Below are 26,191 nucleotides of genomic sequence, written 5' to 3' on the forward strand. Positions count from 1 at the left end.
GTTTGTGGATTCTATATTTGCAAATCTGCCTGGTCACTACTGGTTACTGTAACCCCAAAACTAATACTCATGGTGCTTCTGTGGTCATTTGCAGACTATACATGTATAGGGGAGAAAACATCTAAGTTGCCTGGTATACATTTCCAGTAGACCTACAGCAGCTCTCACACTACACAAGTGACACTTCATGTCTATTTAAGTGCTTTGTTTTTTGAATTTATGTGCTTTTATCCCTGTGTTGAAATCAGCCCCCAAGCACAATGCTGAAGTGCTATCTAGTGCTCCTAAGTGCAAAAATGCTCTCATGTGCATCTCGGAGAAAATCTGTGGGTTAGGTGACCTTCATACAGGCATCAGCTGTGGTGCTACTGGCCATGACTTCAATGTGATGAATCAACAATTCTATTAAATAAGTGCCTCTAAACAGAAATACACATAAAACAAGGTTACATATTGATCGGTTGACAAAAATACACATAAAACAAGGTTACATATTGATCGGTTGACAAAAATGTTGTGGCTCCTAGGAACCTAACCTGCATTCCCCCAAGGGCCATAGGTCAGGGTTTTCTGATTCAGCATTCATGGTAGCACTGAGACAAAAGCACTGTGGATAAGGAGAGTCAAGCACATGTGAATAAACAAACATACAGCTGTAAATATGTATGTAATACATTTTACCAACAGGCTAATGAACAAACGTCCAAGCCAGAGTAACCTCATAGATTTCATCAAAGCCCTTCATGTTATAGACGAAGAAACTGAGATCCAGATCAACATGTTTGATGAGATGACAATTGGTGACAATAAAACTACTATTCCTCAGGTAGTCAGACGTCTGGGCCTAAACATGCTATCTCCCATTTCCTAGAAATGTCAAGAAAGTCAAATGTTACCATTGTTTGCTTTTTTTTTCATTGTTCTTTGATTCTCATAATAAGCCTATGAGGGCAGATACTGAAAAATAGAGCAGGGTTTCACGTGTTCTGAATCTCATCATTATGTTATCTTTATAACTGAAGGAATGGGTAGATGTGGCTCCTGCAGAAAATTGGTAAGACAAATAAAAGGTCAGTCACACACGAGAGACTAAAATATGCCTCTTCCTCTTCCACGTGACCCACTATGGTGAAAAGTAGGGGTATAGTGTAAACCCAACATCTCATTTAATTAGTGTGGACCCAATAATTTGTGTAAAGACTTATGGGGTAAAGAGATCGGTAAGTCACTGTGTAAGGAAAGTTCTGCAATTCATACAGGTACCTTAACAGCTGGTACAAGTCTCTCACAGTATCACAGTGAAGATCGTAGTGTGTTTTTTCACTATGAAAATTCTACAGCTGATCCTAAATACAACAGGTTCTAAAACTATAGCTCAGGCATCTGTGGGAGGAATGGAGATGATTGTAGAGGAAGGGATATGAGTTTCTCCCTCAGGCTCTGCCATCATCTTATGCAAAAGGAAAACCACACTTTCTATAGTATTTTATGGTATTTGGCTAATACTTTTCTTTAAAAAATAAATATTTAAAATGTTATCTCTATAAAATAAATAAGTAAATATTTTAAAAATGAAGAGTCTTGAGCACCTAACTTAGGGAGAATGAGGACCAACAGGAAGAGAATCCTGGGTAGAGACAAAAGCACAGTCCAGCTCACCCTGAGAGCCAGACATGGAGCTGAGCCCCACTCTCTGGCACATCAGAAAGCTCAGCCAAATGACAGTGCATGCAAGGCAGACATGATGCCTTTCTTAACCGAATTCAGACTGTCCCTGCCTTGATGGTCATCCTTAGCTTTCATATAGTAATTGAAAGACTCCAGTGTCTTTGGTTATGGTTTCAATACGAATTCTTTGCAACTGTTTCTTCCAAAAAATAGTGAGGATTCCAGAGGAGGAGAGGGTAGAGAACAGGGACATAAAGATGTAGGAAGAGGGCCGGCAGAGAGGCCCCCAGACAGATCCAGACACAGAACAGGATCTGTCCCAGCAGGGAAAGGTCCCAGCAGATTAGAAGGGCAGCATCACCCAGAGGAAACCTCAGTCAATCTCTCATCATCAGCATGGCTCCTTCTGCTGACACCAGGGAAGAGTTGCTGACAATTGAAGTCAAAGGAAAGATTCAGCATTAAATGTCTGATTACCTTCGATGTAATCACACTGGTTCCCAGAGACATTGTACCCCATATGGTGGCTTTCATTCACAAGGGGGAAAGACCTGGATGGGACCCTGAGAAGCCTCAAGCCAATCTTGGGCTTTGTTTCTAGAACTTAAGAGTGTTTTATGTGGTGGTAACAAGAAGATTATTAAGAAACCATCCCTATTATCTGTTGTCAATAGCTTCATGCAGTTAGTATTTCTCCTAATTGTATGTAGTAGGTTTTTCTGCTCCTTTTGAAGCAGAAAACGTCTTGAAGATGTTTCTTCCCTTCACTTGATTAGCTTATTCTTGGCTCTGACTCACTAACCTTTAATTTTAAGAATATTTTTTTTGTGTGTTAAAGCCTTGTATGGTGCTACTAGTATCTGTTAAATGTTCTACGTATATGAATATTACCTCCTGCAGGGAAGCAGAGATACTGGGGGGCCCGTGAGTGTGAGCTGCCCCTGCAGAACCACCCAGGAAGCAGTCTGCTTCAGTGACCAGGCTCAGCTGACTCAAATGGGAGAAATCAGATTATCTCCAACTTCTTGGCAGCAAAAGGGACATTTCTCAGAATGTTTCTCAAGCATTTACCTCAAAATGTGCCAGATTTGATCTTCAGCATTAGAGAAAAGCAATAAGGGTAGGAAGACAGACTGTACACATGTCAGACTGACATAGCCCTACAATTTGTGAAACCTACATGTATAGATGTTTATAAAGCTCCAAGTTAATAAGGTGCACTTGAGGAAGTTATCGTCATAAGTCAAATAGCATTAACATAATTATTAGAGTCTCGTGCTGTGAGGAGCCTAAGAAGCCAAGCTGATATTGGAAGAAATAACACATATACAATTCCATTCTAACAAATGCCATTAGTGTACAACATTAAGTTCTGTATAATAAGTCCATTTCCAAGCCCCAGAAAATGGTCACTGAATAGCACTTTGCTGAGAGGGCTTTGATAAATTCTATTAGCCAGAATGCCGAAAACATAGAATCATTTAGTAAACCATGTATATATCAATCACTATAGTAAAATGTAGCATTTAGAAGAATCACCATTTTTTAATCTTGTGTTAGACTATCACAAAAACATGGTAAGTTATACAAAAGTTTGGTTGGTGTTTTCAGGGTTTAAGCAAGGGTGTCCAACCTTTTGGCATCTCTGGGTCCCACTGGAAGGATAAGTGCTGTCTTAGGCAACACATTAAATACATTGCAACATGTAATTACAAAAAAATCTCATAACATTTTAAGTAAATTTAGAATTTTGGGGACTTCCAGCCAAGATGGAGGCGTAGGTAGGTACAGTTTGCCTCCTCCTAAAACCAAAAGGACAACAACAAACTTAAAAGTAAAAAATAACCAGAAATACCAGAAAATCAAACTGTATGGAAGTCTGACAACCAAGAAGTTAAAGAAGAAACATTCATCTAGACTGGTAGGAGGGGCCGAGGCAGGCAGCCGGGTAGGAGAAGATGTGGGGCAAGGCAGCGGCTGGCGGTCTGGGAGGCCCAACATTTGCATGCGGATAAACCAGAGGAAGAGCTGGGGAGCGAGACAGACTACATAATCCAGGGTTCCAGTGAGGGAAAATAAGGCCTCAAAACCTCTGGCTGAAAACATCTGTGGGGGTTGCAGTGGCAGGAGAAATTCCCAGCCTCACAAGAGGGGTCGTTGGAGAGACCTATGGGGTCCTAGAATATACACAAACACACTCACCTGAGAATCCGCACCAGAATGGCCCAATTTGCTTGTGGGTAGTGGGGGAAGTGACTGAAAGCTGGCCAAGAGCAGAGCAAGCGGCCTTGTGCCCTCTCGGACCCCTCCCCCACATACAGCATCACAACTCAGCAACCTGGGTTGCCCCACCCTGGCAAATACCTAAGGCTCTGCCCCTTCCAATGTAACAGGCATGCTGAGACAAACAAATACAGCCCAAATGAAAGAACAGATCAAAGCTCCAAAAATAGAATTAAGCAATGAACAGATAGCTAACCTATCAGATGCGCAGTTCAAAACACTGGTAATCTGTATGCCCAATGAATTGGTTGAGTATGGTCGAAAAATGGAGGAAAACGCGAAGGCAATACAAAGAGAAATTTTTTAAAAAGTACAAGGAACCAACAGTAAAGGGAAGGAAACCAGGACTCACATCAATGATTTGGAACAGAGGGAAGAGATAAACATTCAACCAGAACAGAATGAAAAAACAAGAACTTAAAAAAATGAGCAGAGGCTTGGGAACCTCTGGGACAATTTTAAACGTTCCAACGTCCAAATCATTGTGGTGCCAGAAGGAGGAAATGAAGAGCAAGAAATTGAAAACTTATTGGAAAAAATAATGAAGGACAACTTCCCTGATCTGGCCAAGGAAATAGACTTCCAGGAGATCCAGGAAGCTCAGAGTCCCAAAGAAGTTGGATCCAAGGAAGCACATACCAAGGCACATCATAATTACACTACCCAAGGTTAAAGATAAGGAGAGAATCTTAGAAGCAGCAAGAGAAAAGAGGAAAGTTACCTACAAAGTAGTTCCCATAAGACTATCAGCTAACTTCTCAAAAGAAACCTCACAGGCAAGGAGGAGCTGGAAAGAAGTATTCAAAGTCCTGAAAGACAAGGACTACATCCAAAATTACTCTATCAAGCAAAGCTATCATTTAGAATGGAAGGAAAGCCCTGGCTGGTGTAGCTCAGTGGATTGAGCGCCAGCCTGTGAACCAAAGGGTCACCAGTACAAATCCTAGTCAGGACACATGCCTGGATTGCAGACCAGGTCTTCAGTAGGGGGTGTGTGAGAGGCAACCACACATTGATGCTTCTCTTCCTCTCTTTCTCCCTCTCTTCCCCTCAGTCTAAAAATAAATAAATAAAATATTTTTTAAAAAATAGAATGGAAGGGCAGATAATGTGCTTCCCAGATAAGGTAAATTTAAAGGAGTTCATCATCACCAAACCCTTACTATATGAAATGTTAAATAAACAGACTTATCTAAGTAAAAGAAGATCAAAAACTATGAACAACAAAACAAAGGGAAGAATGGGGGAAAAGGTACAGGGAGTAAGCATCATCTATAGTAGGTACAAAATAGGCAGGGGGAGGTTAAGAATAGTATAAGAAATGGAGCAGCCAAAGAACTTATATGTACAACCCAGGGACATGAACTAAGGGGGGGAGGAATTCTGGAGGGTGGTGTGGTATAGAGTGTAGGGGAATAAAAGGAAGAAAAAATGGGACAACTGTAATAGCATAATCAATAACATATATGTTTAAAGAAAATTTTGTGTTGGGTTGCATTCATAGCCATCCTGGGTTTCATGTGGCCCACAGGCTTCAGGTTGGACACCCCTGGAAGGGAATGTATAGAAATTGTTAAGTAGTACTTTCCTGATAAAAGAGAATTTGTGCATAGAAAGAGTGATTAGTAAGCCAGAAAGAAAAGGTGAAAATAAGGCATGAAAAGAGTCTAATAATAGGAGAAAAAAAAGAAAACAAACCTGATTTTGTGAATTTATGCTGTGGTCTTACACCCTATAAAGAAATTAAAATAGAATACCATTATGCATTTCCTGTCATTTATTGCTCCTCCGAAACTATCCTGTTTCAGATACTATCATTTTCATTTTCCAGTATCTCAGATAAGACCTCAATATAATCAGTACTTCTTCCTTTGTTTATGTAGTGTCACCAAGTCAGTCTTTCCTCAGATCTTTCTAATTATCCTTTCTTTTTTAATTCTAATGCTCATACTTCACTACAGTATATTCTGTTCAAATAAACATTCATTTTTTACCTATAGTCTGCACTAATCACTGGTCTACTGTCTCAATCCCTTTGCCATGGGAAAAATCAGATCTTTTTTTTTTTTTTTTTGAGATAGTGGATACATTTATTATCTTGATTTTGATTATAGTATCATAGATGTATGCATATGCCCAGACCCATCATCAAATTCTGTACATTAAAGATGTGTAGCTCTTTTATATATCAATTATAATGTAGTAAAGCTGTTACTTTTTTAAGAGTCTTTTAAATAATAAAAATTTAAGGTGGCTTGCTTTCAAGAACTCTCTTCTCTTTTTAGTTTTATTTGTACCCAAGAAGTTAAATATATAACTATATTTTTAACCTTTTTATGTCTCAAACACATAGATCAAATCCTGCTGCGTAAAATGATGTTGCATTACACAGAAAAACACCACAAGTACATGCATCTGCTTAAAGGCTGAGTTTTCAAATGCGTTTGGTGCCTATTTTTGTTCGATGAAGTCTATTTCTTTTTTTTTTTATTTTAATTTATTTTTTCAAATACATTTCTCTGCCTACCCCCCACCACTTTCCCATGCCGCCTCCCTCCTTTCCTCCCTCAGCTCTTCCCCTTTGGTTTTGTCCATGAGTCCTTGCTATATGTTCCTTGACTTTCCCCTTCCCTTCCTTGTCCCCGCCCCCCCTCCCTCCTTCCCTCTTGTCTCTGTTGATTTCTTTTCCTTTCAGTGTTGCTGGTCATATTTTCCTTGCATCTTTGTATTGTTGGTTAGGTTCCGCTTATAGGTGAGATCATATGATATTTGTCTTTCGCCCCCTGGCTTATTTCGCTTAGCATGATGCTCTCCAGTTCGATCCAAGCTGTCGCGAAGTTTAGTAGTTCTTTTTTTCTTTCTGCTGCGTAGTATTCCATTGTGTATATGTACCATTACTTTTTGATCCAATCATCTACTGATGGGCATTTAGGTTGCTTCCAACACTTGGCTATTGCAAATTGTGCTGCTATGAACATTGGGGTGCAGAGGTTCTTTTGTATTGACATTTTGGTGTTCTCAGGGTATAGTCCCAGCCGGGGAATCACTGGATCAAAAGGCAGTTCCATTTTCAGCTTTTTGAGGAAATTCCACACTGCTTTCCACAGTGGCTGCACCAGTCTGCATTCCCACCAACAGTGGACTTAGTGTTCCCTTTTCTCCACAGCCTCGCCAGCACCTGTTGTTTGTGGATCTGTTTATGATGGCCATTCTGACCGGTGTGAGGTGGTACATCATGGTGGTTTTGATCTGCATTTCTCTGATGGCTAGTGATGCTGAGCATCCTTTCAAATGCCTCTGGGCCCTCTGTATCTCCTCCTTGGAAAAGCGTCTGACCAGGTCCTTTGCCCATTTTTTGATTGGATCAGAAACATCAGATCTTTTTAAAATACCATTATCTGACTTCTGGTCAAGATGGCAGCATAGGTAAACATGGCTCACCACCCTGCACAACCACATTAAAATTACAAATAAATTATAGAACAACCATCACTCAGAACTGGCAGAATTCAAGTCAAATGGAATTCTGACAAGTACAGAAGTAAAGAAACCACATCCATCCAGATGGTAGGAGGGGTGGAGATGTGGAATGGGCTGGTCCCATATACACATGTGGTGAATAAAAGTTTGGGAGGGATATCTCAGGAGCGAGGAGTCCCAGCCCCACAATAGGCCCCTCAGTCCAAGGTACCAGTGCCAGGAAGATAAGACCCTATAACTTCTAGCTGCAAAAACCAGCAGAGATTGAGTCAGTGGAAGAAACTTCTGGAGTCCTAAGCAGTTCCTCTTAAAGAACTCACACACAAACTTACTCATACTCCCTCTGAGCTCCAGCACAAGGGTAGCAGCTTGAAAGGCACCAGTAGCATACAGGGAGGAACTGAAGTAGCTGGCATCAAGCCAAGAGCTGGGGGATAGCGTTTTCCCAGATAGAAAGGTGGGCAGAGCCACAAAGCCAGCAGGTGGGTGCCATATCTGAGACTCCATCAACCAGGTCAACACTGTTCACCCCTACCCTGGAGATCCCCTGAGGCTCTGTCCCACCCAACTTACAGCTGTTAACAGTGGCTTTTCCATATGAATGGCTGGTCTTGGCTTTCAAGCTTCACAACTTTCTAAATCCTTTTAAACTAGCAACTGCTGGCCTCAGTAAGCCCCCAGCTCCCCATACCTCCTGTTAAGTAGCCCTAGGCAAGGCACAGCAGCAGCCAGCCTAGATTCACAGCTTGGCTTCACCTGGGAATCTCCAACCCCAGCACAAGTAGCAGCCATCTCAGATTGCTCTATAACTCAGGCAGGGTGGCCCTGGACAAAACACAGGTGGGGTATGAACTTGGCCTGAACCATCCAGAAAAACCCAGAGCCTGAGTACCCAGTGGACAGCTACAGACTACATCAAAGCATCACCACCCTGTCCCTGCACAACTGACCCTCCACAGAGGGTAGATGATGGTGGTCAGTGGTCATAGCCAATTCTTGCAACTAACTGGCCTGGCTAAATTTCTCCCATTGAACTGCCAGTATCAACCAAGCCTCAACTACAAGAGGAGGGTGTACTCAGCCCACACAAAGGGTGCACCTGAAGTACCCAGCTTGGGTGAGAGGGGAGGCTGTGCCACTGGACCTTACTGAACACAAACTATATTAGGCTGCACTACCAAGACAGGGAGTCATAGCAGCTCTACCTAATATATAGAAACAAACACAGGAAGGTTGTCAAAATGAAGAGACAAAGAAATGTGGCCCAAATGAAAGATCAAAACTCCAGTAAAAGAACTACACAAAATGGAGATTAGAAATCTATCAGATGCAGATTTCAAAACACTGGTTATACAGATGCTCAATGAACTTAGTGAGGACCTCAACAGCATAAAAAAACATCTAGTCAGGCTTGAAATAAATTTCTAATTATTGAAATAAAGAACAATTACAGGGAAACAACAGTACAGTGAATAAAGCCAAGAATCTAATAGATGACTCGGAATATAAGGAAAAAAAACAACCAATCAGAACAACAAGAAGAAAAAAGAATCCAGAAAACTGAGGATAGTGTAAATACCCTCTGGGACAACTTGAAGTAGTCCAACATTTTCATCATAGGGGTGCCAGAAGGAAAAGAGGGAGAGTAAGAAATCAGAAATCTATTTGAAAAAATAATGAAAGAAAACTTCCCTAATTTGGTGAAGGAAATAGATATGCAAGTCCAGGCAGCAGAGTCCCAAACAGAATGGATGCAAAGAGGCCCACTCCAAGACACATAATTAAAATGCCGAAGTTTAAAGATGAGAATCTTAAAAGCAGCAAGAGAAAAGCAGAGAGTTACCCACAGGGGAGTGCCCATAAGGCCGTCAATTGATTTCTCAAAAGAAACTTTGCAGGCTAGAAGGCACTAGCAAGACATATTCAAAGTAATGAAAAGAAGGGACCTACAACCAAGATTGCTTTACCCAGCAAAGTTATCATTTAGAATTGAAGGGCAGATAAATAGCTTCCCAGACAAGAAAAAATTAATGGAGTTCATCATTGCCAAACCATTATTATATGAAATGTTAAAGGGACTTATTTAAGTAAAGAAGATCGCTGGAGACCTGCTCCAGCAACCTTTAGGGTCCCACTGGAATGGACGGAGTCAGCGCAGTGAAATGATGAGGGGTCAGGTATGGAGTTGCAGACAGTCTGTTTGCAGCAAGCAGGCAGTCCTTTATATTCAGACATTACATAAGTTGTGGTTAAGTACTAATATAAATCAGACATCTGTTCTTTCAGTTTCCCTCACCACATAGTCATAGGGTTTTAACGTCCCACTTATTTTTACCTTTAAGCTGAACTTTATTTCTATTACTCTTAGTCTATATTTCTAACTAAGCATTTGAGTACTAAAGCTTATACTGCTAAAGCATACTCAGCAAAGGTTATTTGCGGAAGCCTTGCGGAAGTCCTGTGGTTACCCCTGTCTGGCACATTTTCACTCACAATTTCTGATATAATAGCACCCTATTTCTTTATAATACTTATTTAATTGTTTCCTAATAGCATTCTTAGATTCCTTTGTTCTATAACACTGGAGAATGGGAGGTCCTGATCATCCCAAGGCCACTAGGAAGCTCGATTCCTGCCACCTCACACGTTTTCCATTTTTCACTACCATTCTTTCTTCGTCCACATATGCCCCTGTGTAAGGCAATGGTTCGACAGTGGTTTAAGGCACCCACATTTACATTCCCCATTTTCCCCGGGCTTTATTTATCCTGGGGCTTCCCATGTTTCCTCCCCGCCTGGGCCCGATAGCCCGCAGGCTTGGGTGATTTTGTGGCTTGTATGAGGGTCTGCAATTCCTGCCCTCTAATTTTCTTATAGACTTCTTCAAATGGGGTACAGGGCTTAGTGGTCAATTCTTTTTTCCCCTGTCCTATTTGTCTCATTCCCTGGAATTTCTCCCAACACCATACAAAGGGGCTGCTCTATGAGCAATCAGGCATACCCCCAAGAAGGGGATTATAACCTTAAGTGACAGGAAAGTCCCAAGAGTCGAGCTTCTGGACATCTGCCTTGCGATTGTCCGTGTCCCTCTGCGACCTGGTCAGACAGCAGGGCTAGGTCGGCTCCTGGCAGAGTATCAAAACCATAAACAATAAAAAGGCAATAAATGCATACCTGTCAACAATTGAATCTAAAAGACAAACTAAGAAAATAAGAAGAGAGACAGAATTATGGATACTGAGAGCATTTTGATGGTTGCCAGATGGGAGGGGTTGTAGGGGAATGGGTGAAGAGGCGAGGGGATTAAGAAGTACAATAGGTAGTTACAGAATAGCCATGAAGATGTAAAGTATGTATAGGAAATGGAGTAGCCAAAGAACTTATATACATGACTCATGGACATGAACAATGGTGTGGGGATTGCTTCCGGGACTGGTGGGTGCTAGGTGGAGCGGGCAAAGGCAGAAAAATCAGGACAACTGTAATAATATAATCAATAAAACATAATAAAAAATAGAATGAAATACCACTGTCTTCATTCATTCAAGATGCTGCAATAGAGTACCACAGATGGGTGGCTGATAAACTGCAGAACTTGACTCCTCACCACTCTGGAGGCTAGACGTCCAGGCTCACAGCCCAGCATGATGAGAGAGGGCCCTCTTCCTGGCTCACACAAAGCTCCTTCTCCCTGTGTCCTCAAGTGGTAGAAGGGGTGAGGGATCCCTCTTGAGCTTTTTTTATAAAGGGCACTGATCCCATTCATGAGGGCAGAACACCTCCTTATACTGTCCTCTATGGGGGGTAGGATTTCAATATATAAACCTGGGGAGAAAGGTACCAACATCCAAACCATAGCAATCTCTTTGACCATGTGACTTCTCTGCTCAGGGACCTATGAGTTCCCCTACTGATTAAATCTTATTTAGTCAAATTTAATTAACACTACCCCAACAAGTCCCTCCACAGAAGCTGGCCTCTTTGTTTTTTCTGGAGTCAACACCTACCTTTCTTCCTCTGGTATTTCTCCCTGCCTCCTGGCATAGTTGGAGCATGTCTCTCCATCACTTACCTCTGTTCTGTACTGCTCACTTTCTGCCAGCTGCCTCTGAAAACATCAGACCATGATGAATCTAACATCAGGGGGACTGTCCTTGCAGATCAGAGAGCACTATGTAGTACAGCACTCTGTTGTTTTCTGATTTCTGCTTAATTGTAAATTATAACAAGGCAAAGATGAGCTCTATTCTCTCTTTGTACAAAAACAGAAAGCCCAGGTTTTTTTTAAAGGGAAAGAGAATATTAATAGGAGATTCCTGAATGCAAATAAATAGGTAATGAACATAGAAAAGATGCTTGACTTCCTGTGCTCAAAGAAACACCACTCAGAACAAAAATGGATATCACTGTCTATCCATTGAATTGGGAAGTATTTGAAAGCAGGTAACAATACCCAGTGCTGCCAAGTGTGAAGTTGGAGCTGCCGTTCTGACAGGACTTACAGCTTAGAACTCATCCATGCCGCTTCAAAGACATATCTGTGAAAATCATCAAGCTGTCTGCAGAGAGAAGGTGAGAGGAGAGGCATTGTTTGTAGAACAAAGAGCTGGAGGCAGCTCTGCTGTCTGCCCCAGGATATACCAGGGCTATATGCACAGAGAAGAGCAGTGCGGGGACACATGGGGGAAGACAGTGCCCTCCAGACAAGGAGAGAGGCCTCAGGGAAGCCAACTCTGGGGTGTCTTGATCTTGCTCCACCCACATTTAGAACCATGGGAAAATAAACTCCTGGTGTTCAGTGCCATGCTGTAGCATGCTGTGATGTCAGCCCTTGCAGACTAATACACTTAGTTTCATGAACTATGGTAGGAAACAGATGTTGGTTGGAGAAATAGGAGAGAGGGACAGAAAAATGGGATGAGGGGAGTGTTTTGGGGATTCAAGTGTCAGTGGTAAGAAGGGCCCCAGGAGCAATGTGAGTAAAATCTTGAGTCCCAGCCTTAAATGTTCTCAGCTTATTTGCTAGGTGCATAACAAACACGCTACTCCCAACAAATCTTAATGAATTCATTCTTCTTCATAGAAGCCCCATGGTCTTATCATCTCCTGGTTCCTAACAGACCCCAGGCCCCGAATTCACTCTTGATAATATTAATTCCAACTTTGCTTAAAAATGTGAAGTATGTGAGAGGTGTAAGCACACAGTAAAATGTGGATGGGGAGACTTTTTCCCTACTAATTTCAAAAACATTTTCTGATTTAAAATACTTTTTAAAGGTGGGTTGTTTTCTTTTTTCCAGGATAGCATAACTAACAGTGTTTGTTCAGCTAAAACTAGCTGAGTAAATGGAATCTCCAAATGAAATGTGGTTGGAGCAAGATCCAGGCTCCTGAGTATATCTCTATCCCTCTGCCAAGCCCCAGGGTTACTGCTGAGGTTTTTGCTAAAATAATCTGGCTTTACAATGCACGAACCCTCCAGGTCTCTGTCTTCTATACCTTCTTCACTCTTCTCAACTAGGAAGTGCCCATACATTCAGCTTTAGCAGAGCTCAGAGGTGAGGTTCCCAGTGAGGGGCCTTATAACCCTGGAGCCACAAAATGAAGGCAGGCCACCTCTAGTGAGGACACTAGAAAAACTTCAGTGAAGAAACTGACTGTGGGAATCACTGGAGTTTAGCACTTCAAATACCACATCATAAATCCCACCACCCTTATCCTGGCCAGAGATGTAGACTGAGCTTCCCCTACTGCTTTCTTCCCCACCAGTACTAACCCCACATCTCTCTTCTCTGGACCCCCACAGCCCGTAGTCACTAGTCACATGACTAGTCAAGTTTCTTTTGACAATGCATAGATCTCTGAAACCTCTTCCCCACCTCTGCCTGGATGTGACCTCAGGAGTCAGTCGCCAGAGCAAAGAAGAAAGCAAGGGGTCATTCAGCTGAAGCTCTACCCTTCACAGATGGTTAAGGCAGCAAAACAACATCTCTTTATAGAAGTGAACTTTTTTTCCTGTGAGTCTGAGTGTTTATTCACCAAGCAATTTCCTCTGACTCCCTGAATCCATTCCCAAGTGTTACTTCCCCAAAAACAATCACACACACAAAAAAACCTTTTAGTTGTTCTCTAGTCTTAAAAAGTGTCAGCTATGCTTTACATTGTTAGACTGTATCAGTTAGCCTTTGTTAACGACAATTCAGTGACTTAAAATAACATCTATGATTCTGTAGTTTGCCGGTTGTGGGCTGGGTTCAGCTGGTGGTCCTTCTGGTCTTAGCTAATTCTGCTCCAGCATCAGTGTCTGGATTGGCTGGGGGCAGTGAGTCTAGGGTGTCTCAGATGGGACAGCTTGTCTTTAGTCCATGTGATCTCCCCTCCTCCAAAATCTAGCCCAGGCATGGAGTATATATATACAGGGTTGCTAGAGAGTATAGGAGCAAGGCTGTCAAGGTGTCAACTCAGAATTGGTGCATCGTTCTATTCACAGAGTATTGTAAGTCCGAGGACCAGCCAAGGGATGGAGAAATGAGATACACCTTCTGCTGGGAGGACTGCAAGGTCTCATTGCAAAAAATGTGGATACAGGGAAGGGGAAGGATATGGTCACTTTTACAATCTGCCACATAGAAAGGTTTGCCAGATAAAGTACAAACACCAACCAGGTAATGAATAACTTTTTAGTATAGGTATGTCTCAGGCCATATTTAGGACATGTCTATACTAAAACATTATTCACTGTTTATATGAATTCAAACTTAATGTCCTAAAATTTTAATTGTTAAATCTGGCAACCCTACATACAGACCATGTCCAAATAAGCAATGACTTTCTTTATCTAAAAGAGACAATTTTTTATTTTATTTATTTTATTTTATTTTATTATTCTATTTTATTTTTTTATTTTATTTTTTTTATTTTTCCTTACCTGAGGACATTTTTTTCATTGCTTTTAGAAAGAAAGTGAAAGAGAAATATTAGTGTGAGGGAGAGAAGCATCTATTGGTTGCTTCTGGTAAGCACACAGACCTCACCTGGACTGGAGATTGAACTCACAACCTATGTACATGCCCTGACTGGAAAACTGAACCCACAGCCTTTTGGTTACACGACAACGCTCCAACCAAGTGAGCCACGCTGGCCAGGGCTAACTAAAAGAGACAACTTTAAACTTGAAATTAGTTTTAAAGTGTACAACTGCACCAAGTGTTGTACCAGAATCTACTAAAAATCTCTAAGTACAGCCATGTACTCCACTCCATATTCTAGGAACCATCTTTAGCTGAACACTGGTATTAAATAACCATACAATAATATAATATATAGCAGACTCTGTTTCATTTCAGTTATGCATTAGGTGAAACATTGCTACATAGAACACCAACAGAGGAGTCTGTACTTTCTGTATTTTGGGCCTATTCTGTATTTATATTTTTTACTTTTCTATGAGGAATATTTTAAATCTTTGGAAGATATTAATCATTACACTGCTATGGAATGTATTATATTGAATTGGGCCAAAGGTACTTAAAATTCTTATTTACTTACCCAAACACTGTAGTGAAATTTGATGTTTTCCTCTATGGGTTTTTATAACTTCTGTGAGAAGTAGTGGTGCAAAGGTCAAAATAAATGTGCTTCATTAAGTAATACAACCTTACGTTTCTAGACAACAGCTCCCTCGGCTGAGGATAGGAAGGTACCCTGAAAGGTCATAGCCTCCCCTCACCCCCTCACCCACTGCTGCTCTACTCCTCCAGTCACTCTGTACATGACAACTGTACAGAGGTACAGGGACCCTGTCTACCCAGAATCCTGAGTAATGAAGAATTCAGACCCAGGGCATGCTGAAGCATGTTAACCAGGCTCTGATGCAGTTTCTTGAACCCAGCTTTAAACAAATCAGCCTCTGTTGTTTCTACCAGAATCTTAGACCAGAAAGGGAATTTAAAAGATTCCCACTACCAGCCTCTGGTACATAAATCACAAAACAAAATCCTGTGTCCAGGATCGCTGCAGAGGATGGCACAGCTCAAGGAAAAAGGTACTATACTATCCCAAACATGAAGATCCTGGATGAACTTGATAAAAGTAGCTTCCACCTGAAGAAGGACTTTTTCAAAGAATATATTTACCAAGACTTCATGGGGCAAAATGACAGTCAAGGCTGCCATGTTAGGATCATATTTATATTCCAAATCAGAGAAGAAAGTTTCAGATTTAGCTTGTCCTTCAGAAAGGTACTAAGAACAGAGTTCACTAAACTAGGAGTGTGAAGAATCAATACATTTGGAACTCAGCTGTCCCATGTATAAAATGAGTAAAGAGATTCAGTTATGAAATAAAAAGGTTTTTACAGCATGTGTATCAGCAATATTACCACATCACCCACTTTCTGACTTCAAGAAACTGCCCATTTCTTTATCTGGGGCTCCTCTGGCTTTACTATAAAACCTTAGGTCACCTTCAAAGTCCGTGTCCACTAGGGAGAGCCGGCTAAATGCTGTACTTTCCTTTGGGCTCTGGGGATGCAGCAGTGAACAAAATGAACAAAAATCCCTGCTTTCTCAGCACTTATATGTGAGTGGATGAAGAGGACAAGAAACCATGTGATTAAACCCTAAACAAGGAAGAGGGTGGAAAGTACTGGGGAAGGAGGTACAATTTTAAATAGGGTGGCTGCAGCACTCACTGAAGACATGCAGGAGTGAGGAAGCAGGCTGCCGAGTGAGTAGAGACCTACAGGAGGCACTAGTACACCAGGCACATCCTGGCTGGAGCCAGAAAGCTCATGGAGGGCCAGACAGAGATGGTAGGAGAGATGTCTGGAAGAGGAGCAAAGGCCACACCAGGAGATGGCAGGGTTTGATTGAAGGTACTAGTGGAGAATGATTGGCAGGAGCTGTTGTGGACTAGAGGAAAGTGGGTTGTTAGTGGGAGACCAAGGTTCTTGAAGTTAAGGTTCAGAGGGGCTTCTTAGGGATAATGAAGAGGTCCAGGGCATGACCCCAGGGGTGGGCCAAGGTGAAGTGGAGATCAAGATGATCACTGGAAGGAATGTAGTTGATCTGATCTGATAATGAGAATCCAAGCTGTAAGTTTTCAGAAGCAAATCCTACCTGGAAGCAGAAGTGGGCATTTGTCTGCCTCCATGCCTAGAAGGAGGTCCACTTCAGAGAGCACTAGAAGTGTTTCCACAGGAGAGCCAGAGGTTAATTAAAATAAAGCCTGATCAAGCACCAAGGGAGGGACTTCGCTAATGAAGCAGTTCCAGGGCAGAGAGGATGTGGCCAGACAAGACTACAGAGGAGCAAAAGGAAAGGTCATGGTCATGCTTTGTGAGGACTTGCAGGGCTGTCCTGGGTCACCAGGCAGCTGGACAGAAATGACTGCTGGTGGAGGGGGCCGCTGCTCCCAGCAGCAGTGTTCAGGGCTCCCCTCTGTGCTCATGACCTCCATTCCTGGAGGCAAAAGACATGTTACCAAGCACAAAAGGCTGCCTCATCTTTGCTCCAGTTGTTTTCCTGTCACATGCTGTCTCCTTTTCCTTAGATCATAAGCTCTTTGAAGTCAGTAAGAAATTTTACTTTGCCTGTTTACTAACCCCAACTCCTGAAATTCTTGTGTCCAGTCCTGGAAATTGGTGCTGGTAAAAACCTGGTGCCTGGTGAGTCTACTTGTGGAAACCCCGAAGATCCTCTGGCTGTCCTTTCCCTGTTGCCGGAATGCATAATTCCTCTTATAACAATTGCTTCACTGATCAGTTCTTGGGAGGAAAAAAGGAATAGCCAAACTCCAAGGACACTGTAATGTGCTGTGAGATTTTTGGAGAATTTGGCCAAACATAGCCACACTTGTGACAAGTGTCAAGGGTGCTGGTCTTGCTAAAAGCAATGGGTTTAGCATCGGGCCTGAGATCCCTCATGATATATGGCACTAACAGATGACTGGAGGTGGAGGCTGGGGCCGAAAAAGCAGAATTCAGAACCTGACCTACAATCAGACACTTAGCAAGTGTGTGACCAAACAGTGGAGTCTTCGTCATGAACTGACAGCCAAGGCAAAGCCAGACCCTTTACCCCTTTGCTGAAGTGCATTCAGTTGTCAGCCTATGACCCTCAGCCTGAGTCTGAACTCCCTTGCATGCCTCAGATGGCCCCGGAGGTGACCCCCACCACCCACTCCACATGCATTGTATATTCCAGCACACGTAAATTTCTTTCCTTTCCTAAAACATTTTTCTCCCTACTTGCTGTTAACTTGACACCTTTACAAGCGTTTTTTATCTTCTCCACCCAGCTAACTTTCAAGTCACAGCTTAAAAACTACATCCTCAGGGAAGGGCTCCTTGCTGGCCAAATGAGTCGGGTCTCTCTATGATATATTACATCACACACTAATCTCACGTCTCTGTAATACTCATTTAATATTCTCTCGCTCCCTCCTCCCAGTCCACTATATCTATGAAGGCAGCAACTGTGGCTGCCTCGGTCAGCACTGTATCCCCAGGGCCTTGCCCAATGACTGCAATAGAAGTGAAGCAATTTTTTTTTAAAGTTAAATGTATATACTGCCCTGCTTAACATGACTGGTAAAACATGAGCGGCATTATTTCCCAGTCCACCCTAGCTATAAACTGAGAACCTTTCCCTTCTGTACCCAGAAAAGTATCTCAGATGCAGTCAGTATCTTTTAAATTAATAAACCCCACAAAATAAGAACATCAGTAAAGTATGGAACACAGGCCAGCTAAAATACTACATTTGCTTTATTTCTAACTTTTCTACTGGTTTTATAACATTTAGAGAAGAATAAAAATGAAAACAAGGCACTATTGCAGCACATCAAGAAATACCTTTATCCAAAGGGAATTCGAATGGAAGATATGCTTAACATTAATATACAGGGTCCAGTACAAATAACTCCCCCTTTTTTATTACAAACTTTTATTACAAAAGCATAAGATGTAATTCTGTAACATAATATCACACTCAAGCATACAATATAACCTTTTATGTGAAATGTTCAAATTAAAACTATGAATTATTACACCCGTATTATTACCCTACCAACCACATTCAAGCAGGCCTTACTTCTGCCGGAACCCTGTGTTTGTAACTTACACACTTATTGTCAAACATGACACCCCAAAAGCACAAGAGTTCTCACAATCACAGCCAGACGTCTTGCTTATGTGTCACTTCCATGACTGTCAAACACATATATGGAGAGATTGACCAAGATGACTTTCCAGGAGCTACACAAACAAGGCAAAGCATGAGGATGAGGCATATACTCAGTAGTGGGCCTTGAGTCTGCTCAGGGACAGCAGACAGGTGTAAGCTTTGGACCAACTCTACGTCTCTGTGACCTGACTGTGCCGAATGGTATACTGCCCTCTCTGTATAGGCACACGCAAGAAATAGTGCATCCACCCAGGGCACCATCAACGCAGCATATGCTCATAACCTATCTGGTTATTGCTTCTTTAAATGCACTTTAAGAACTAATGGCACTTGAATGAATGGTTGCACAACAGGCTAAGGGACAATTTTAATATAAAACAATATTAAATCACATAAGATGAGGTGAAATGTAGGAATTGTAAAGACTTTATAAAATGACTTAGAAACTGTAACTGCTTTTATTTAAAACTGCAAGAAGATATCCATTACCCTAATTTGCTGGAACCACAGTTTTTATGAGAAACAGCATCTACTGATGAACCTGATCAAAATTGAGTAATAATTTTAAAAAGGAAACAATTCTTGTTAAAACCAGAATATGACATTGCACAGTTGGACAGTGGTGTCAGAAGAACTGTGATCTGGGCAGTGGATCGCTGACCAGTCATGCCCAGTGGTCCCAGTACCCTGTGCAGGAGATACCAGCGCTGCAGGGCTGGTTAGCACTAGGGAGAGAGGAGGGGCCCAGGAGTGTGTTTAAAAAAGAAAATTCTGAAAACCACAGCAATATACGTGTGTTGTGTCCAAGTCACATAAAATTAGAACACAGGACAACAAAAGCTCCAAACTACTGGAAGCAGCCAACATTTCACGGAACAAGAGACACAAGCTTTGGTGCAAGTTTCAGGACTGAATGGCATATTACCATAGCACTGGATGCATCCACTTGAGGATTTGTGATCAATATGAAGTTTTTAATGTTGAATTCTTAAAGATGATTGGCCAACATATGGATATGTACAGTACTTGGCACAGGGATCCTCAATAAGCCATTGCTGAATCTAATCTGATGATAAAATGTTTACTTAGTAACATGTTCTAAAGGGTAAAAATTAGAGGGAAAAAAAGCATGTAAAGTGCACTCTGTCTTTAGGCAGAAGTTGTTTTTTTTTTAAAGTTATAACAGTTTTTATGCTTTTTAAAAATTGTTTGTTTTTTAAAAAAGATTTTATTCATTTATTTTTAGAGGGGAAGGGAGGAAGGAAGAGAGGGAGGGAAAGATTGATATGAGAGAGAAATGTTGATCAGTTTCCTCTTGCACATGCCCCAACTGGGGACCAAACCCGCAACCCGGGCTTGAGCCCTAACCAGAAATGGAATCAGCAACCTTTTGGTTTACAGAATGATGCTCCAACCGAGCCACATGGCAGTCATGGCAGGTTTTATGCTTAATACAATATATTCTGCGCCTAGGAAACAGCACATTATTAAAATGGAAAACATAATTTTGATTCATAGAAAACCATTATCATGAGTTTAAAAATCAGACTAAAAATGTTACTTAAAAAAAGGACAAAATGTCTAAATGATTATGTACAAATCAACGTATGGGACCTTAGCAAGAAAAGTATAAAACTGTCCTTTCTTAATAAGCATAGTCTTTCATTAGCGAAAAGGAAATGGAATTCTGGCTTGGTCCTTAGTGTTCCTGGACAAAGCAGTCTTAGCCATTTTAACAAACACTAGTGAAAATGCTCTAGTAATGGAGATTCTAGGACAAGCTATTGCCTACAGATGCAGACCCTGAGCTCATAGACCTCATGGACAGTGTTCTGCATGCACAGAAAAGACTGAGCAGCAAACACAGATGGCTACTCACACACGGCTGAGGTCACTGTGTCATAAAGAGCAAGTGTGTGCCTTGTCATTTAGCACTCTGCAGGAAGTCCTGGTGCTGCTGCTGTTCTGTGAACTGGACCCTGTCTACCCTGCCACAAACTCAGGCACAGCTGGGGACACTTGCAGCCTCCAGAAAAGCACTGAACCATTATAGGAACAAATCCAGTGTCATTTTCTTTGAGAAGCATTGTCACCAAGATGGACATGGTCTTGTGATACACAAAGCACAGCAACCTGAAATTGCACCATCCCAATAGGTTTTCATTTTTTCTATTGACAAACATTCAAAATGGCATTTTTATCCTAGGAAAGTAAATAATTACAACAAAATAAGCTTTTCTTACATGAGTGTCTAATCCAAACAGCCTGAATGCAATTACCAGAAATCAGAAGCGACCACTGAATTGATTGGGAAAAGATAACTTAGCAAGTGCTCCTCTGAAAAAAGTATAAAAAGAATGCTTTAAGTAAATGGAATCCATAGAGAATCAGGTTCACATCCTAAATGATGGGGTGAAAGTATGTGACACGGCATGTCCATCATATGGGGAGGCTGGAGAGCTTTCACTTGGTGGCAGTAATGGGGTTCTTGGGAGGAAGGAGCTTGTAGGTGTTGAAGTAGCCCACCACCTGCTGGGGGATCTCAGCCAGGACACACTGGGCCAGCGCCTCCTTGGGAGCCTAATGAAAACAATCAGATGACTTCATTAGCAACCAAATGTTTACTGCTATTTTGATGAAGACTAAGAATACTGCACACGTCAGTAAAGAGAAGCAATCTCCATTCCTAGGCCTGCATCTTGTCTTAGGAACAGTCTGAAAACATGGAATAACCTAAAGAATACTTTTATATCCCACTCACATTTATCAAGTTATTTTCTGGTGTGTGATGAGTTTTTGTTGTTATTTTTCTTTAACTTTTAAACATGGGTCTTTCATTCACTAGGTATTAATTTTTTTAAACTTTCTATTTTGAAATAATTATAGATTTATAGAAAGTTGCAAAAATAATACAGAGAGGTCCCATGTACCTACAGGCAGTGTCCTGCAAAAGTAACAGTTTCTATAATAGGATAATATCAAAACCAGGACAGTGACAATGGTACAGTTCTAAAACCTTACTGAGATTTAGCAGTGTCACATGCACTTGTGTGTGTGTGTGTGTGCACGTGCGCATGTACATGCAACTCAATGTGTCTCCATCATTTGGACAGATCTGTGTAAGCACTACAGTCAAGATACACAACTGTTTCATCACCAAAGAAACCCCTAATATTACTGCTTCTTAATCTGACACCCTGCCCACACCTTGCCCCCTACATCACTGGTGGGGATGTACAATGGCACAGCCACTCTGGAAAAATTTGACAGTTTCTTTAATAATTAAACATGCAGTATTCATGTGACCCAGCAACTGCACTTCTGGGTATTTATCCCAGAGAAATGTTCACACAAAACCTGTACACAAGGTTAACAGAGCTTTGTGTGCAATAGGCAAAACTGGAAATTGAAGACATCCTTCAAACAAATTGGCACACACATAGCATGGAATACTGCTCAGCAGTGAAAAGGAATAAATGCAGCAGTTTGGCTGAGTGAAAAAGCCAGTCCCAAAGGTTATACGCTGTATGATTCCATTTCTGTAATAGTCTTGAAGTAACAAAATAAGAGAAATGGAGACCAAATTAGTGGTTGCCAGGGTTATAAGGAGGGATGAAGGTGGGAGGGCACAGGTGTGGCTATGAAAGGGCAACATAGGGAAACCTATGGAGTAGGACCTTGCTTGTTTCAATGTACCAGTTTTATAAGATGTTACCATTGGAGTAAACTGAGTAAAAGTCTTCTGAGAGATGTTCACCAAATCAACTTCCAGTTTGGTAAATCCATCCAATACTTGTATAGAGTCATCACAGAAGTGAAGATGTAATATATTTTAAGACATTCACAACAGCACTCATTTAATGGTTTATCACACAGACTGTGAGAGGCAGTGTACAACCTGAAGTGAAACCATCCCCCCCGATCAAGGCTCTTCAAATGGAACGTTCCCATGCCTGCCCTAGCACCTACTCAAGCATCTGGTTGTAGACTGCCAAGTAGGAGGAGTGATACTCACGTTCTGAAACTGCCTGAAAGGCACAAACTGGACAATATCTCTGATGGCAGCCTCGCCAGATGGGGAGCGCAGACTCCCACTGTCACCATCCAGAAATTCCATGGCACTGAAGTCAGCCCCGCCCACTCCAACAATGATGATGGACATGGGCAGCTTGGCAGCACTGACAATAGCTTGCCTGGTCTCGTCCAGATCTGTGATCACACCATCCGTAATGATTAGGAGCACAAAATATTGCTGCCAAAGAAAAAGAGTCTAGTGAGCAGCTCGAGCTCCCACACAGTAAAGGCAATGGCTGCTGACATCTGCATCTAGATGAGTCATTATTGTCCTTCTTGCTTGTTTTTCTCACCGGTTTCTACCTAGGACACCATTTAATAATAGTCTGAGATCTCTGATGACAGGGGAATTTACTGATAGAAGTGCTGCAGGTTTATTACAAGTGCAACAGACTACAAAATAGCATGGGAATAAATTAATGGAAGCAAGACATGGAAAGGCACAGGAATAATCACACTGACTTAACTGAAGTATTAAATCGGTCAAAGTATTGCCCTGGCTGGTATGGTTTAGTGGAATCAGTGCAAGCTGTAAACTGAAGGGTTGCAGATTTGATTCCCAGTCAGGGCACATGCCTGGGTTGCAGGTCAGGTCTCCAGTTGGGTGCAACCAATCAATGTTTCTCTCTCACATGAATGTTTCTCTCCTTCTCTTCCCCTATCTCTAAAAATAAATAAAGTCTTTAAAAAATTTTTAAAATAATAAGTATCAGTCAAGGAAGCACGGGACAATTCTGATGAAAGCAGAATTGTTTATCAAACAAAATTCACTTAAAAAATGGATGTGGTTCAGAACAGGGGTTTGGGAATGCTCTCACTTCTGTCCTCTCTGACTAATCTTTTTAAAGAGTTGTAAAAATTTATGTAAAGCTGTGACTCCATCATTTCAGTCATTCAAGTCTAGAATGGGAGTAAGATTTGTAACAGTGATTAACGTGTGCTGAGTACTCACTATGGCCCAGGCCCTGTGCACTTGATATGAATTATCTTATTTCCTCTTTGGACAACTGTAAGAGTCCCTACCTGACTCGTGAGAATGTTGAAGCTAAGAGAGATAAATGGTATGCGAGGTCCTACAGGAAAGAGCTATCCAATCCAAACCTTTTTAGGACAGTGAGCAATTCTGCAACAGCAACTCAAGTTGTAAATAATTAGTTTATATGTTAGGTCTACCTTCATTTTGAGGGGCGGAGGGGTAGAACCAATCTAAAAAATTAATTCAAAAGGCAGAGGAAAGATTCATGGGCATAGGGGCTGCTTGTTCTTACCTTGTTTGTAATGATCACTAATACAACAACAGACATTACTCCCAAACTGAGGATGACCATAACATTACTTCACACTCTGCCCTTGTATCGCGACAGTCAAATCCACAGACAACTGGCACTGGGAGCAACTACAGATCCACAACTCCCTGCCCTGGCGGCAACACTTACCGAAGCTGTCTGTTGCTGTGTAGCTGCAGCAGCAAATCTGGCCACGTGGTTGATGATTGGGGAGAAATTCGTGGGTCCATAAAGTTTTATCTGAGGAAGGCAGGCTCGATAAGCCTCCACAATGCCTTGGATCCCTAGACCAGAAAAGGAGTATTGAACATTCTCAACGTGTAATACGACTGCTCATTACTCACCATCTAGCTAATTATATGTACAAATCAATATACTGTGCTTTAAACAGTTAGGAGTTCTATTTTGAGGAGTCTTTTTAAGCTATACAGGATTGGGCAAAAGTAAGCTTACAGTTATGAGCACACACAAGAGTTTATTCTTGTATTATTATTAATTATTGTATTATTTTCCATATGAACAAGTGTAAACCTACTCATGCCCTGTCCTGTGTATCACACAGCTCTGTAGCTTTGCTCCATTTCAAAAGCCAATAAACCCTCCCCTCCCCTCTCCTAAGAGAAGGCATTTACTTTCAGCCTCGCAAAATTATTCACTAATCTACAGTAGGATTGTTACAGTGCTTGATTTTGATGTTTTAGGAATGAAATTCTGATGGAACAAGAACTGTGAAAAAGTTGCTGCATCATATAACTTACTTAAGAGGTGAAAAAAAGTGACTGATTAGATAGAAAAATATTTGTATATGTGGCCAGAGACTCCACAAAAATGCCAGCTGGCTAGGATCCCACTGGTAATTCCAGTCCAGGGTTTCCTCGATAACTTAAGAGCAATGATTTTCAACCGCTGTGCTGCAAGAATTTTTAAAACAAGCAATATCTGATTATTTAGTCAGGGGCACTGACCTCTTTTCCCTTAAACTGTCAAATAAATTAATATATTTTTGATGTGCTGCAGAATTTTAGTAATTAGTTTATGTGTGCTATGAGATGAAAAAGGTTAAAAATCACTGACTTAGAGGTCAAGCATGGCATAGTGAGCTGCAGAGCTCCACACACCCACTTCTGGGTAGGTGTCACACTCCACTGCAGGTTTTGGGCACTCTGGAGACTGTTGGGGTGCTGTGTGCTGGGCCTGGGCAGGGCCTGGACCAGCTGTGATCCATGCATGTTAGTGAGAGGGGCACACATGTCTCAAAAGACCCACTGCTTGCTCTCCTTCTGTCACAGAGCAGTGCATCCCAGAGGATAGCTGCTCCTTTGGCCCAAGTCCCAGACAGAGGAGAAACAGAGCAGAGCTGCAGCCCAGTGATAAGTGAAGTAGAGAAAGTCGCTCAGATCTAGAGACTGTTTATCAGAGCAACACAACCTGGTGAAAGCTGAACAACACTCCTGGTAAAAGCACTGCTGATGCGGCATTAGTGTCACTCATGCACCTACTGAATCTGTCCCAATATTAGAGTCAGACACAGGTAAGATACTGGAATCCTCTAGAAATTCCCCACAATACTTGCTGAGATCATCAAGTAATCTTCCTCAGAAGATTGTTGATATAAAACCCAAACAGGTTTCTTGCTTAAAAATGTGCAACAGAACAGTGAGTAACAGGAAGAGAAGCAGGGACTTGGTTTAAAAGCTGATTCAGAGGAACGAGTCTCTCCCCTTAAAATTGGAGAGTTCCCGCAAACTCCCCTTAGTCACTCTGAACTTAGGAATGAATGGTCTTGTGAACAGCTCTTAAGAACATAACATTCATATGTAGAGGTGATTCTACATGCAAAGGTGAGGCTGTAACTAGAGCTAGTCAGTCTGTTAGTAACAAAAATCATATTGACAGACTAGCAGCAGAATCTTACTTCAGTGACAGCCACATGCTGTAGAAAACTGAGTCCATAACCACAGCAATAATAGCTTCTTCCACTTCTATCACCTTAGCTTGCTTTTTAGTCTCAAGGTGTACAAACTATTAATTAAATTTCTTCACAGATACCAAGTGCCTTCAGTTCCTCCACTAAAGCTGAATTATGCTGACATCCTTCCTTTGCTTTACAGGAACAAGTGAGACATGTTACTTATTTCTGGGCAAATAAATTCCACGATAAATTTGGAAGGGATTTAACTTCCTTGCTTTAAAATAAGGCTGCCATTTTTCTGC

General features: G+C 41.6%; 2 protein-coding genes across 5 annotated transcripts in view; one reads left to right on the plus strand and one right to left on the minus strand.

The window, feature by feature from the left end:
• CNGB3 (cyclic nucleotide gated channel subunit beta 3) overlaps positions 1-17,521 on the plus strand; it is a 150,589-nt gene extending 133,068 nt beyond the window's left edge. The window contains 1 exon segment of the mRNA XM_054595285.1: positions 17,375-17,521. Coding sequence (XP_054451260.1) covers positions 17,375-17,521 — 147 coding nt within the window.
• A 702-nt stretch (positions 17,522-18,223) lies between these two features.
• Positions 18,224-26,191, minus strand: part of CPNE3 (copine 3) — a 50,142-nt gene continuing 42,174 nt past the window's right edge. For all 4 annotated transcript variants that reach the window (XM_054595416.1, XM_054595415.1, XM_054595414.1 and 1 more), the window contains 3 exons: positions 24,128-24,261; positions 22,633-22,869; positions 18,224-21,197 (listed from right to left, as the gene is read on the minus strand). In XM_054595416.1, the coding sequence (XP_054451391.1) occupies positions 21,081-21,197; positions 22,633-22,869; positions 24,128-24,261 (488 nt within the window). In that variant the 3' untranslated portion in view covers positions 18,224-21,080. The remainder of the gene's footprint in view (positions 21,198-22,632; positions 22,870-24,127; positions 24,262-26,191) is intronic.

The sequence above is a fragment of the Pteronotus mesoamericanus genome, unplaced genomic scaffold, assembly GCF_021234165.1.
Source record: "Pteronotus mesoamericanus isolate MK-2021 breed Mesoamerican mustached bat unplaced genomic scaffold, CSHL_Meso_final scaffold_54, whole genome shotgun sequence".
Taxonomy (NCBI): Eukaryota; Metazoa; Chordata; class Mammalia; order Chiroptera; family Mormoopidae; genus Pteronotus; species Pteronotus mesoamericanus.